Here is a 15326-nt window from a genome sequence, read left to right on the forward strand (position 1 = left end):
TAGTGCGAAAAACACTGCAGATCTCCAGGTCAAAGCAGAATAAGGTTGAATGGGAAGGTCAACGAGACACCTTGCGATTATACACAGTAGATCCAAGTACGTACCTGTAGCATTGGTCTATTCCAGACTACAGGAAGCTCGACGTAAGGGAGATATGTCACATGGGGGCTTGATTATGTCCTTGTTTACCTATAAACTCAACCCGAATATACACTTTTTCTTGATGAAACAATTGTTGTGTTATCTGCTGCATGCCACGTGTAACCTGGTACTACTGTGTACTACCTCCGCTATATAGTAGGATGGTAGTACTAGGTCCTGTGGCAATCTTTGTGGCTTCGAGTCCCAGATCATAGCGCAAAATACCCAGGGTTGGAAGTTGGAACAACTATTGTTGCACTGGGATCTTCTCGACCTGAATGGAGATTCTGAGCCACGTGAAGGTGGGGGATATCTATGTTGCTTGAGCGAATCATAAATGGATTACTGCAAAATCACTGTCGCCATACTTCCGAGGATCGCGAAAGGGGAAAGAGATTCAGCTCCACTCTCATGCATCTTAGTATGATTTTACTGACCGAGTCGGGCGGATTCGGTCACTGGTTTAGGATGAGAAGCAGTTGCTTGGCAGGGCTGTCCAGTTTAATTTACAGGTACCGTGTTAGTAGGCAGGGAAAGTGTGGCGCAGCTTGAAACCAGCTCGTGGAGGTGCAAAGGTCAATTAGATCGGCGACCGCTAATCGGTCGATCTATCGACATAGTAGTAGTAGCTTTATCAATTCTTCTAGAATTAGTTGAGCTTACGGCTGATTGAACTCCCTATACGGCTAATTGACTTGATCATATTGTCATCTGCCTCTCCGATTTGCTTTTTTGGTTTGGCTGATAAGGAATTGGGTGGCATTAATTAAAATCCATGGCTGGATCCTTGCTTGTGGAAAGGCTGGGACTTCCAAGCCGATAGTGGCATGGCCAATCCACTTTGTGGGGATATTCGGGTAAGATTACGACTCCGACGAAGAGCAAGGAACAGTGAGATGGACAACCGTCCAGTATTCTCTCAACAGTGCTCCGACAATTTGGTGGCAGATCGACGTCACAACCGCGGATCTCTTTTCCTGCTCATCCTTACTCTGTGGCTTTTTGTTGGTGCTGTTGTATACCACTTGTTCTTGTACTAGGATACCATATTCTTCCTATTATTCGTTATCTCTTTCAATTTAGTTTTGTTTTTCTTTCACCCGCTTCCGGTTTGATTTAGCCATTCCTTAGTTTCTTTCTCTCTGTCATTGGCTCTCTGCTCCTATCTGAGAGATCCATGCCTCTTCTATCTCCATCAGGAGTATTTTTCGTTTTCCCCTTTCAGCTCCTCACTAGCCACGGTTCCCCTTGACGCAAGTGGCTTTGCCCAATCCAATCCGTTTTCGCTCCCAGCTCTGATTTAGCTCGGCTTTCTCCCCCCTTCACCATCGTCCGATTTCATTTTTACTTCCTCACGGTTGTGTTTGCTCCTTTTCAGCCGAGGGTGGTCATTTTCAGGTAAGGAATACCTATACTCCATACACCCTGTTGTTACCGCGGTCCTCAATTCTGTCCCTTTCCCGGATACCCGTTCTGTAAGAGAGAGCTCTCGGACCTAACCGTGGGTTCAGCCACTCCCCGCTGCGGAGAACTTGAAGGCAACCATCGATTCTTTCCCCGAGCGCCAACGCACCCTGGGACATTGACGAATCCTTTTCTTCCACCTCACTCTCCCTTTTTACTTTTTTTCTTTTTCCCCTCCTCTCTTTTTCTTTTTTGTTCTTTCTCTCCTATTTGTCCCATCCTCTCATTCTTAGATAATTCGATGTTTAAAAATCCCTACTCACTACTTCCACTTTTTCTTCGCAATCCCGTGCTAGCTTCCACGAAGCGAGGACATTCTATATCAGGCGATCTGACAACCCTATAGATCGTATCGGTTGGGGATTTATAATCGGTGATATTTCACCCTGGGGCTCGTCAGTTTGGTCCCGCCAACCAGAGAGTCATGGCGTCGCAGGAATTAGAAAGAGAAAAAGTTGAGTTGAAGGAGGAGGGCGCGATTGAGGCAGCTGAACTGGCTCATGACCCTCAGGCCGCCGCGGCTGCTGAGCAAGTGTTGGTGGATGAAACCAGGAAAGCTGGACTGCCAGCTTATCAATTTGACCCCAATGCGACTCCTGAAGAAAAAGCGGAAGCGGCAGCAGCGGTAGGTCTTTCGTGATACCTGTCCTTTGGAGTATATTCTGTTCGCTGACGCACGACCGCCCATTGTAGCGACTACCTCCAGGCCTTAAACATGAGAAGAAGCCGCAAGGCATGGCGATCATCACAGACAAGGTCAGTACTTTCTAGTCTCGATGATAGCTTTCTCTCGCTCGTCGCAAAGGGGACCTGTACCTAATTCAGAGTCTTGTCTCTAGGATGATGGCACTCCCGACCAATACGACCTCCCTCCCCCGAAGTCCGCAACAACCTTACTTGATGAACAGAAGAAAGAGACTGTCCAAGGGACAGAGGGAGAAAACGGCATGACAGAGGATCTGCGATGGGCGCGAGACAGAACCGGCTGGGCTCCTCGGTTCCACGAGGAGCCAACGGAAGAAGACAAAGCAGAAGGGACCTTATTGGATCACCAGGACTTTTTAGAAGGAAGATTAGACGATAAGTTTTTCGGCGGTAAGTAGGGCCTTGCGCGGATGTGGTCATAGACACTGACCTGTTCCAGACTGGTATCACAATGCCGCCGTCATCGTCTTTGCTTGCTTATCCTCTTGGATCATCGCGATACTGGGCGGGGGCTTGGGCTGGATTTTCATCCTAATGGCGGCCTGCAGCACATACTACCGAACATCGATCCGTCGGGTTAGGCGAAACTTCCGAGACGACATCAATCGCGAGATGGCGAAGCAACGGTTGGAGACCGATACTGAAAGCCTGGAGTGGATCAACAGCTTCTTGGTTAAATTCTGGCCTATATACGCGCCTGTTTTATGTGATACGATTATCAACTCAGTCGACCAGGTCCTGAGCACCTCAACACCGGCAATGCTCGACAGTCTCCGGCTGAAAACTTTTATTCTTGGCTCCAAGCCTCCACGATTGGAACACGTGAAGACTTATCCGAAAACGGAGGTTGATACAGTTATTATGGATTGGAAATTCAGTTTCACGCCTAATGATACTATGGACCTGACAGCTCGTCAGTTGAAGAATAAGATCAACCCCAAGGTCGTTTTGGAAGTCAGGTTAGGAAAGGGTGTTGTCAGCAAGGGATTAGATGTAATTGTCGAGGATATGGCTTGCAGCGGCTTGATGAGGGTGAAGGTGAAGCTCCAAGTTCCCTTCCCCCACATCGAACGGGTTGATGTCTGTTTCTTGGAGCGCCCGGAGCTTGACTATGTTTGCAAGCCCCTGGGTGGGGATACTCTGGGATTCGACATCAACTTCATCCCTGGCCTGGAAACCTTCATCAAGGAACAAATTCACAACAATCTCGGCCCCATGATGTACAGCCCCAATGTCTTTCCGGTTGAGATTGCGAAAATGCTGGCCGGAAATCCAGTGGATCAAGCAATTGGTGTTGTTGCTGTTACGCTTCATGGTGCTCACCAGCTGAAGAATCCGGACGCATTTTCTGGCACTCCTGATCCGTACGCAACCGTCTCATTGAACGGCCGCACAGAACTTGGACGCACAAAGACCATTCATGACACAGATAGCCCAAGGTGGAATGAAACGGTGTATGTTATAATTACATCGTTCTCAGATACCTTAACCATCCAACCATACGACTGGAACGAGTTCCGAAAGGACAAGGAACTGGGTACTGCAACTTTCCCCTTGGACCGCCTTGAAGAGCAGCCAGAGCACGAGAGCATCTACTTGGAGGTTATGGCTAGCGGCCGATCCCGCGGTTCGATTCATGCGGATATCCGTTTCTTCCCGGTTTTGGAAGGACGAACCCTTGAAAACGGCGAGGTCGAGCAGGCACCTGAGTTGAACACGGGTATCGCTCGCTTCACAGTCGAACAAGCCAAGGATCTGGATGGTACAAAGAGTCTTGTCGGTCAGCTAAACCCCTACGGTGTTCTCATTTTGAATGGAAAGGAGATCCATATCACGAAAAAACTGAAGCGGACCAACAACCCTATCTTCCAAAATGCTTCTAAGGAATTTTTGGTCACTGATAGAAAGAATGCGCGACTCGGCTTGGTAATCAAGGACGACCGCGACCTTGCCAGAGACCCCATCTTGGGTACATACCAGATCAAGTTCAACGATATGCTCAAAATGATGGAAAGAGGCCAGGATTGGTTCCACCTTCATGGCGCGAAGTCGGGACGTGCCAAACTCACTTTACAGTGGAAGCCAGTTGCCGTTGGTGGCATCTCGGGCAGTGCCGGTTATGTTGATCCAATTGGCGTCATGCGCTTCCATTTTAAGAGTGCAACTGATCTCCGGAATTTGGAAACAATGGGCAAGTCTGACCCGTATGCACGTGTGCTACTCTCTGGATACATGAAAGCTCGGACAGTGACGTTTAGAAACAACCTTAATCCTGAATGGGATGAGGTGGTCTACGTTCCTATCCATAGTGCTCGTGAAAAGCTCACCCTGGAAGTCATGGATGAAGAATCTATGAACGCCGACCGATCACTGGGGTCCTTTGAAATCAACGCTGCAGACTACGTCCGTGAGAATGAGAACGGAGAGTACCTAATTGACGATGAGAAACAGCATATCTCGAGTAGTCTTCACATCGGTCATGGTCGAGTGAAGGGAAGTCTCAACTACACTGTTGCATTTTACCCTACTGTGCCCGTTGTCAACCCAGATGATGAAGTCGAAGAGGATGATCTGACAGAAGGCGCTGACAATGACGAGGAGGGAAGCGATCAAACTCGGAAGAGCGTTGACTCTAGGCGCAAGATCTCACATACAAAGTCGCCCAGCACGGACTCCAAGGCTGCCTCGACGAATGGCACGAATGGTACAGCGGAGCCCAAGACTAGCCTCGACTCTACTAGGCCCGCCACCACTAAAGACTCAGAAACAATGTCTGTCAAATCCATTAAGGAAGTGCCCAAAACTTATATTGCTGCGGAAGATCTTTCACAATACGGTAATTCCATGACTCCTCCATTTCTCTTCCCATGGTTCTAGTTTTCTTTTTGAAGCTAATTTGCCCTGTAGAGTCTGGTTTCTTGGTGTTCAAGTTCCACGAGGTCCAGCTTTCCCGCAGCAATGTACAGGTGGAAGTCCTCATGGATGACTACATGTTCCCCGCGTATACATCACCTAAGGTCCGCTCTAAATCCGCCAAGATTGAAGATAGTACGTGATCGCTCTCGACAAGTAATAGGAAGTGAGAACTAATGACGCAACAGTTGGCGATGCCTTCGTGCGTGAGCTCGAGTTTTCGAAGATTACGCTCCGAATTGTAGACAAGGAGGATCCTAAGGCGAACAGTGATGAGCATACAATTGCAAAACTGACCGGTGACACGCTCTCTACTTTACACCGCATTTTGGTAACAAATCCACCCCTGGCGGCTGCAAAGTAGCTCTTGGCTAACTACCTCTAGTATACTCCAACTGAACTCATTCTGCGATCGGACAGTGGTGAAGTAAACAAGGTCATTGTTAGTGCTCGGTATATCCCTGTCCACATGAAACTCGACCCGGTGGAAAGTATCAACAACATGGGAACCTTACGAGTGGATGTCCTTGATGCTGCTGAACTCCCATCCGCCGATCGCAATGGATTCAGTGACCCATACTGTAAATTCCGTCTCAATGACGAAATGATATTCAAGACCAAAGTGCAGAAGAAGACCCTTCACCCAGCCTGGAATGAGTTCTTTGAAACCCCCATCAAGTCACGGATCACGGCTGACTTCCGCGTGGATGTGTACGACTGGGATTTCGGCGATAAGGCGGATTATCTAGGCGGTACCCCCATCGATCTTCAAATGTTGACGCCCTTCCAAAACAAGGAAGTTTCGATCCCGCTTGATGGCAAGTCGGGTGCAATCCGTCTGAAGATGCTGTTCAAGCCGACCTATGTTATGCGGTCACGACAAGGCTCTTCGACCTTCTCCGGTACCTTTGCTACGCCCGGAAAGATTGTCGGAGCACCCGTCAAGGGTGTTGGATTCGTTGGTGGTAATGTCATCAAGGGTGCTTCCTTCTTGAAGCGCGGTATCACATCGCGATTCCGCGGAGATGACTCCTCGAGCACTCACGAGGTCGCAGAAGAGCCAGAAGAGGTAACCCAGCCTGAGGCACCCGCTGTTTTAGTCGAGGGAAGTGCCCCGCCTAGCTCTACTCCAAGTAATAACCTGCAACACTCGCGCACTCGGAGTGTGGCTTCGCATTACGGGGATAGACTTGGTCTCACTGGTAAGGGAGAAACGGGAACAGCTACGATTACCGTAGTCTCTGCTACCGATTTTCCCCCGTCAGCGAACGTGCGTGTATTTGTGAAAGCTATTAGCCCTAAGGGGCCTAAAGAGGTGCTCAAGAGTAAGGCTCACAAAGCTAGTGGCGGTATTGTGCAATTTGATTCTTCGCACGAGACCTGCCGTGTGCACAACACAACGGCCGATGCGCAGTATCAAATCCGGGTAGTTGACCATGCTACATTTGGCTCGGATGATGTTCTCGGCGAGGCACCATTCTTCGTCGATGACCAAGGCTCCGTGGCTGGACAGGAGAAGGTGATCAAGGTTGGCAGTGGTACAGTTGCTATTCGTAGCAGCTTCTCGGGTTCTGAATCCACCCTCCGACCCGGCACTGCTCATTCGAACGGTGGAGATGCAGCATCTGACGTAATGGACAGCCCAGACTCGAAGAAGCCTGGCCGACGCAGCTTTCTTAGTAAGAGGAGCGTTAGCGGAGCCTAAATGGCTTTCGTACTTAGTCGGAAGCGTTCATGAGGAGTGTTGTGTCCTTCTGCGCTTCCCTATGTATTTGTGTTCTTGATGCCTTTATGATATTGTTCCCCCCTCCCCCCTATTATTGTTACTGTTATTGGCCGTTGGCCACAGTATGATGTGATATCCTTAGTGTACTGGTTGGCTACTAGCAATTCTGGGAGGCTAGATGTCGAATGAGTAAATATTCTTGTGATTATTATTTTTACTCCAAAGGTGGATGGAGGTGTGTCATGATTAGTGTACGTTCTAAATATTGTTGGACCGGCGTACATAAACCGCTTGAATGAGCTAATATCCCCTACGGAGAAGAGGAAGAAAAGGGCGTAAAGCCTAGCTACCAGGCTCTTGAGCTGAACTGGACGTGACATGTCTTATCCCGGACCCGATGGGAGAAACGACCATTGGAATGTTGTGCCCACTGGTGCCTGTTAGGGGCTTCAGAGGTTTTTTTTTTTTTTTTTTTTTTTTTTTTTTTTTTGGTTTTTTTTTTTTTTCCGTGAACTGCGATGCTGGCCTGAGCGCATCCAAACGGCCTCATCCACATGGAATTGTAGCCATCCTGATCTATGAGGAGGGGGAAGGAGTGTTCTATAGTTCGGGTTGTATGACAGTTGTCAACAAGCTGCATGGTGACCTATGACATACATACATGCATATCAGGCATCAAGGACCTCCAACTGTCTGATTTGTCCAGTCGTGGGGTGGCAAAATCCGTGATTCTTGTTATTATAATTTTCCTTAATTTATTCTAAATCGAACCTGAATCAAGCCTCAGGACGAAAAGGAGCAGACTCCGGCAACTACTTACTTAGTGCCGTCCAAAAAGCCTTAGAAAGTATGGATACCCTAAGTGGGGGGGGGGGGTTTGGTTTAGAAGTTAATAATACGTATGGGCTGAGACCGGGAAATAAGTTATAGAGTAGTCCGAGTAAATTTAGAACGCCAAATTCGAAAGGTTTCACAAGGTCCTGCATTGTCGACGGAGAACTTAATTGACTAGATAGGTATTCACGGGTTTTGGTGGCCATGTGACCAGATGGTGGGATGGCAGAAGTTGATAGAAGACTGAGAATGAGATAGGGAACCGACACACTACCATTGGGCTGTCCGGAGTATACCCGTCAATAGTGTGTAAAACGGGCTACAGGACTAATGTATCACCGGTTGTCAGGATGTCTCAAGCGCAGTGTACTTATCGGGATTGGACAATTGTATAGGATATAGGGCACGGAGCACTATGACCACTCGTGAATGGCTGAAGTTTCTGGAAGCCCTATCAAATGGCTTAATAGTATGGAAAAAGTGAGGAACTTCTGGTGCGCAAGGTTCATTAATATTACGATAGCTGGAAATGTGACGAGGCAGTGGAGACCTCAATCTCAGTAGATATTAGTAAATTCGAACCCTGAGAAAAGGGGTTATGCTGGGTCTAGAATAAGGAGACCATGTCAGATGACGATGGCTGGCCCTTTTTTTTTTTATCTCTTCTTTTCTTCCCGATCTAATGTACAAACATACCTTCGACCTTCGCTGCAGGACTACTCGTATACTCCGTCCTTACGCTTTCTACCCCTCCCTCCTCTTGTTCGTTTCGTTTACATATACGGTAATCGTAATAGTTAGTTGAAGTTACTGTATTGACGTACGGATGATGCTAAGAATAGTAGGTACAGGAACTAGGGAAAAAGACAAGAACGAATGGGTGTGCCATTTACTGATTTCGTATGGTCAGTGGACCGTCATCAACGGGCTTCCAAGTTCTGGGCTGGTAAGAAAACTATGTATTGATACCGTTTTGGTCCTCTTGAAGTGCCAACCCCCACTTCGCTCTCTTCCTCAGTCGATAAAAATAAAAAGAATTGAATAATAATCCAACACGGAGTACCATTCAAAGGGAGCCTAAGGTACCAATAGGAACAGTATTAAGCTTCGTCTTCCTTGCTCTTTAATCTTCGTCTCTCTCATCCTTTGTTTGCCCAACTATCTCTCCCTCTCTCCCAACTCCCTGCTATCATTATCACACACGTAAGTAATTCCCCTCTTTCCTAGGGTCCTGTCGCACCATTTGGGTACGGTTGCCAAATGACGGCACCTTGTTGGAAACCCAATTCCTCACTCCGGAGGGATCGACGGTCTCTGGCGTGGCAACAAACCCCTCCTCATGGTCCGCTTAAATCAAGTGTCGTGTCCTCTTGGCTTGTTCCTTCCTTTGTCATTACTTTCGCTTGCTATCCACGTCCCGTCTAAGCTTTTTGGAGCTCCATTATAGCTAACCCCAACGGTGTCGACAGTGACAGGATTCATCCCGTCGCCTTTCCCCCCCTTTTAACTTGAGCTCTCCCACCACAGCCTTCTGGTTCTTGCCTTTCTTTAACCGAAGACCTCTCTCCTTCCCCGCATTGCATACACAATGGCAGCCAGAGTTTTGCCTACCCACCTCAAGGCCCCGGCCACCGAGACCTCGAACACTGGCTCCTTCGGCAAGCACCATGGAAAGTCTCAGTCTCACATGGTAAGTCTTTGTTGATACACTTTCATAGCTACAGTTGCGAGTATTTCCCCGTGGTTGGCTTTGAAGTACTCTTTAGCCGCTGGGCTGGGAATTTGAACAATGTCGTCGGGAAGGACCTTGGAAAAGAAGGGATGGGTTGCGATTGCCATGCGGCAACTGAAAGTGCTTTGTCCATCTTTACATGGTCCTACACCTTTTCTTAGGGGATGGTTTGCACGGACTTGAGTTTCATGGTATCGCATATTCCTACCCTGCAGCCTGACCTTTCCTTTACGCATGCATAGCTTCCTATTACTCTCCTAAGGACCACATACATTACGTTTTTCTTTTGTTTTATACGCTCAGGAGCTTTTAAGCCTGCCTTGGGCTCCCTGAGACATACTTCTCACTCATTTGAGCGGTTGTCAAAGTATTTGATGTTACCACCCTTGTTTCGATCCTGGTTTGAGGACTTTAAATCTTCATTTCCGGGACACGTTAGCTTTCTTGCGTATCTTTATACCTATTTGCCTCTAGTTTTCTACCAGTTTTCGCACACTGAACCCACCATGTCGTGGTTCGAGACTTCCACGCTAACATCCCTATCCTCCCAGGCGTTCGAAAATGCCTCCACTAGCGTTGCTGCTTCTCAGATGCGCAACGCGCTGAATGCCCTGTCAGAGACCGTCCCCGATCCTCAGGAGCGCAAGCGTTTCGAGGCCGAGATGGACAACTTCTTTGCTCTCTTCCGCAGATTCCTGAACGACAAGGCCAAGGGCAACGAAGTGAACTGGGACCGCATTGCTCCTCCCCAGCCTTCTCAGGTGGTCAACTATGATAGTTTGGGAAGCGAGGCCTCGGTTGAGTTCCTGAACAAGTTGGCAGTTGTTAAGCTGAACGGTGGTTTGGGTACTTCTATGGGTTGTGTTGGTCCTAAGTCCGTCATTGAGGTCCGTGAGGGCATGTCATTCCTGGATTTGTCCGTTCGCCAGATCGAGCACCTGAACCGCACTTTCAACGTCAACGTTCCCTTCGTTCTGATGAACTCGTTCAATACCGACCAGGACACCCAGTCCATCATCAAGAAGTACCAGGGCCACAATGTCGACATCATCACCTTTAACCAATCTCGCTACCCTCGTATCATCAAGGACTCTCTTCTCCCTGCTCCTAAGAGCTTCGATGCTCCTCTGCAGGACTGGTATCCCCCTGGTCATGGTGACGTCTTTGAGTCCTTGTACAACTCGGGCACTCTTGACAAGCTCCTGGAGCGGGGCGTGGAATACATCTTCCTGTCCAACGCTGACAACTTGGGTGCCGTGGTGGATCTTCGTATCCTGCAGCACATGGTTGACACCAAATCTGAGTACATCATGGAATTGACCGATAAGACCAAGGCCGACGTGAAGGGTGGTACTATCATTGACTACGAGGGCAAGGCCCGTCTGCTGGAAATTGCCCAGGTTCCCAAGGAGCACGTTAACGAGTTCAAGTCCATCAAGAAGTTCAAGTATTTCAACACCAATAACATCTGGATGAGCCTCCGCGCCATCAAGCGTGTTGTTGAGGAGAATGAGCTTGAGATGGAGATCATTGCGAACGAGAAGTCGATCCCCGCCGATAAGAAGGGCGACGCCGACCAGGCCATCTACCAGCTCGAGACCGCTGTTGGTGCGGCTATCCGTCACTTCAAGAACGGACACGGAGTCAACGTTCCTCGTCGTCGTTTCCTGCCTGTGAAGACATGCTCCGATCTCTTGCTGGTCAAATCGGATCTCTACCGTCTGGAGCACGGTCAGTTGGTCATGGACCCTAACCGCTTCGGTGGTGTTCCCGTGATCAAGCTTGGATCCGATTTCAAGAAGGTCTCCGACTTCCAGAAGCGCATTCCCAGCATCCCTCGTATTGTCGAGCTCGATCACCTGACGATTACCGGCGCTGTCAACCTGGGCCGGAATGTCACTCTCAAGGGTACGGTCATCATCGTAGCCACGGAGGGTAGCACTATTGACGTGCCTCCTGGCTCGGTGCTGGAGAACTGTGTCGTCCAGGGAAGCTTGCGAATCTTGGAGCATTAAATTACACGTTTGGACTACCGTCGGCTTGCATCATACTCCATTTGCCCTTCCACCGGGGCTGGTACAGAAGGAGGTGCCTGCAGGGGCTGATAGATCTGTTTTAGAAGCGAGGTTTATCTTACGTGGATTTTGGGTCTGATTAACATATATCCTGTGTTGATTGAACGTCTGGAAGGCGCATTCGTGGCAACGGTTCTGATTGGGATGTGCAGCAAAACTTAGTTTAGTTCGTCCATAATTTTCTCTCTTCATTTTCTATTACTACTTCTTACTTTGTTTGGACTGATCACTTGTTATTTCCCGGCAAGGTTGGTTTGTCTCTAATGAAAACATTCCCGGGAAGCCATTGCCCGATGCGAAGCCTGCAGATATACTCTACTATAGTAAACATAGACGAACTCAGCAATTGCCTGGAACGGTGGTTCCTTGACTTAACTCAATTCACATCCTCTTTCTGGAAACACATAATAAAACCCAGTCGGGCATCACGTGCCCACTTCCCCCGCGGGACTATCTTCCGGATGCTCCCTGCATGTCAACCCGCTCTCCTTCAGGGACGGACGGTCTAGAGAGCAATAAAGAATAGCCGCCTCCCCTTCCCTTAACCATGAGGTACTCTGATTCGGAGTTTATTGGTCTCCTGACCTTCCTGTACCCTTCGATGTTGAGAGGATTGTGGATGTTGTGGCACCTGACGTGGCCGTGGACGCCATAGGGTTCGGACACGGTTTCCTGTTGCCGTAACCAGAATTGCCTCACACCGCTAACGTTTTCCTGTACGTCATGCAAAGGCAACCCGAGATCAATTCAAGCGTGAAGGAGGGGTTCATGGATGACTGTTCCTTCTCGTTTTGCGGAGCCCTAGGCCCCGTTGTCTCGTTCTGGGCCCTTTCACATGGCAGACTTTGTGTTTATTAGTATAAGACTCATCGATGTTCAGCAAGTCTCCTTCGCGAAGTTCTTTACAGCTCCCTTGTGGGTCCCTCGCAAGTGGTTGGCGTACCAGTTGGACAGGCTGTGTTTATTTATCGCATGCTTTCGCTGCCAACATGAGCGAACCGACAGCGCCCCGTCAAATTGCACCAGGGCCTTCTTCCCTGAAATCCGATCTGCTCCCGGGTGATAGTCCGCCTGGAGAAAACAACCGGACGCCTATGGATCCTTCAAAAAAGCGGGTGTCTATGGCTTGTTTGGCTTGTAAGAAGTCCAAACGAAAAGTATGTTTGTTTACTTTTTTGGAGCATAATATTGCATCATCGACGTCGGTTTTATCTTATTCTAATTTATCTTGTCTTGTCCTGTCTTTCCTCTCGTCTTGCCACCAGCCTTATTTCTAACGGCTTTACGCCGCTGCTGACAGAGTGTAATTTAGTGTTCCGGAGTACCTCCTTGTGATAACTGTCGAGCTTTTAATCGGCAGTGCATTTTTGATGAAACCCTAGATCAACGCCGGCGAGTGGCCGCTAAACGTACCGCAGATGAGCTCAGTTATCACCGAGATATGCTTAATGACCTCCTGAGGGTGATGCGAGCGGACGATCGATCCTTTGGCCTTAGGCTGTTGGACATCATTCGAAGGGATGCCACCGCGGAGGAGATGCGTGGATTTATCGACGAAGCGTTGGCCCAAATGGAAGGGACGGACAGCGCCGACGAGGTTACTATGCGCAAGCTAGAGGATGTTCGACGGGTGATCAATGTAGAGGGAGCCGGTCCGTCCTTTCGCCCAAAGGTTATGGACATTCACTACTTATGCGATGAGGTGCCTTTCCGAGTCCCCGCAAAACCTTGGACTACAATTACTGAGGATGCAGATCTGGTATCGCACTTAATATCCCTGTATTTCACCTGGGACTTTCCGTTCCACGCCTTTCTCGATCGCGAGGTGTTTCTACGAGATATGGCCATGGGCGACCTCAACTCGGAGTTTTGCAGTCCATTTTTGGTCAATGCACTTCTCGCAAACGCATGCGTAAGTGAAGGCTCTTCAACAGTTACGGATACATATTAACTGCGTCACTCCAGCATTTCTCGGATTATCTAGAGGCATACGTGGACCCAGGCGATATTGTTACCAAGGGTGCTGATTTTCTCGCCGAGGCTGAACGGCTGAGGGATGAGGAGCCAGCAAAGCTCAGTCTTGCATTCCTACAAGGTACCCTTCTGTTATATGAAAGGTATGCGGTTGACCCATATTATATTCTCATTGGCGCCCGGCATCTGACACCTTGAAGGTATTCAATATCTGGGCATAATGATCTAGGCTATAAAATGCTCCACCAAGCAATCTGGACTGGCGAATCATTAGGGTTAATTGGCCCGAAGGTCTTCAAGTTGGGGTCTGGGCAGCTTACGGAAGACATGAAGACCTCTATCAAGCGGACGGCCTGGGGCTTGTTCCATATAGATACGTAAGTCCTCCAATAATATCCGAAGACACGGTCTCATCTTGTGGCTAGCGTCGTCCACACCGACTTCTTAAGACCAAGTCTAATTGACAAAGTCAACTTGGAACGGCCGGATAGCACTCGCATGGATGAAACGGCTCTATGGGTTCCTTATCCATCCCATCGCGCTCCACGACCGTCCCTTCTCAGTCAGTACTTTGACGAGTCTTGGAACCTGTGTGAGATTGCACGTGATATTTCACAACAACTTTATGCGATCAATGGTTCCTCGTTTTCCGCATATCATCAGCGCCGAACTAAGGAAGCGTTGTATGAAAGGCTTTGGCGATGGTATCAGGGACTACCGGATACCTTCAACCCAGATCGCAATCCACCACCCTATATTATATTACTGAGGTAGGTTGGTCTCCTTTCCATATCTATTCCTAGCTATGTACATATCACGCATTAGAAACCGCCCCTTACGCATGCTACTTCACCCCTCCCCCCAAATTCTTGATCTATGGAGCCCCAGGATTTGTGTATACGTCGCCCAATCTCGCTGTTAATCGTTGCACTAGGATGAGGTACCACACTTTGACGATTAATTTATTCTCATGGCGACCAGAGGATGATGTTTCGAGTGTCGATATCGAGGCCCCTAAAACGCCCGAAAGCCCACCCGGGTTTAGCCTACCACGTTTAAAGTTTGATGCTCTGGAGAATATACTGTCTTCGGCGCGCGCGATTTCCGCTTTGGCACGGCTCTATCGGCGAGAATATGGGATGAGTCGTGCGCATCACTTTGCGCTGTATGCCATCAATCTGGCTCTGTTCACGATGCTCGATTGTGACGGCTTTGATATTCTGGATCAAGATTTCCTCTCACTGACCAGTGCTTTTATCAGTTTGACCAGCCGTTCTCAGCTAGGGAGAAATCTCTTCCACCTGTTCCGACAATCGGTTCTCGGCAAAGGCCAGGGCCAACGGGCATCAAGCTCAAGTGCCGTCAATGATGAGCTGAAGGCTTTATTTACAGAAGACATCTCATCGCCGTCTCGGTGGGACGGGTATGATAAGGGATTGGAGAAATTGAATGAGGATGAACGATACCATGGCATCCCAGGCGAGGGCGATCACAGTCTCTTCGACATGCTCGATTGTTACGAGAGTTTGAGCTTAGGGAAGGATGAGATCGCACCGGAGAGATACCGACCGGAGGCACGCTAGTCATGATAATGCTATGTATTGGAAAGTGATACCTTATCTATACTATATATTGGAGTATCTATCTATCTATAGAATTATTGATTGTATGCTGAAGTGTTTTGGTGTTTTATTTAATTTAACCTTCGGGTGGTGACATCATTGGCTGTTCATCGCGCGTTGAACGACATCATTTTTGTTTC

At 48.7% G+C, this 15326-nt stretch overlaps 3 protein-coding genes across 3 annotated transcripts; all 3 read left to right on the forward strand.

Annotated features, from left to right (window-relative positions):
• The first annotated feature begins 1662 nt into the window (after window positions 1–1662).
• On the forward strand, window positions 1663–7110 carry BDW43DRAFT_245803 (putative membrane bound C2 domain protein (vp115)). The gene is made up of 7 exons (XM_032039736.1): window positions 1663–2230; window positions 2299–2361; window positions 2445–2700; window positions 2750–5146; window positions 5218–5358; window positions 5412–5554; window positions 5609–7110. Exons 1-7 carry the CDS (start codon window positions 2030–2032, stop codon window positions 6926–6928), a joined length of 4521 nt encoding a protein of 1506 aa, XP_031894288.1. The 5' UTR covers window positions 1663–2029; the 3' UTR covers window positions 6929–7110.
• A 1728-nt stretch (window positions 7111–8838) lies between these two features.
• Window positions 8839–11970, forward strand: ugp1 (UTP glucose-1-phosphate uridylyltransferase). Its single transcript, XM_032043903.1, has 3 exons — window positions 8839–8986; window positions 9253–9473; window positions 10067–11970. The coding sequence occupies exons 2-3, from the start codon at window positions 9372–9374 to the stop codon at window positions 11528–11530; spliced, it is 1566 nt and encodes a 521-aa protein (XP_031894289.1). The 5' UTR covers window positions 8839–8986; window positions 9253–9371; the 3' UTR covers window positions 11531–11970.
• A 122-nt stretch (window positions 11971–12092) lies between these two features.
• On the forward strand, window positions 12093–15288 carry BDW43DRAFT_294102 (Zn(II)2Cys6 transcription factor). The gene is made up of 6 exons (XM_032043904.1): window positions 12093–12747; window positions 12903–13502; window positions 13556–13707; window positions 13765–13941; window positions 13990–14334; window positions 14499–15288. Exons 1-6 carry the CDS (start codon window positions 12463–12465, stop codon window positions 15145–15147), a joined length of 2208 nt encoding a protein of 735 aa, XP_031894290.1. The 5' UTR covers window positions 12093–12462; the 3' UTR covers window positions 15148–15288.
• Window positions 15289–15326: the final 38 nt, after the last annotated feature.

Source organism: Aspergillus alliaceus (genome assembly GCF_009176365.1).
Source record: "Aspergillus alliaceus strain CBS 536.65 unplaced genomic scaffold BDW43scaffold_85, whole genome shotgun sequence".
In the NCBI taxonomy this organism is placed as follows: Eukaryota; Fungi; Ascomycota; class Eurotiomycetes; order Eurotiales; family Aspergillaceae; genus Aspergillus; species Aspergillus alliaceus.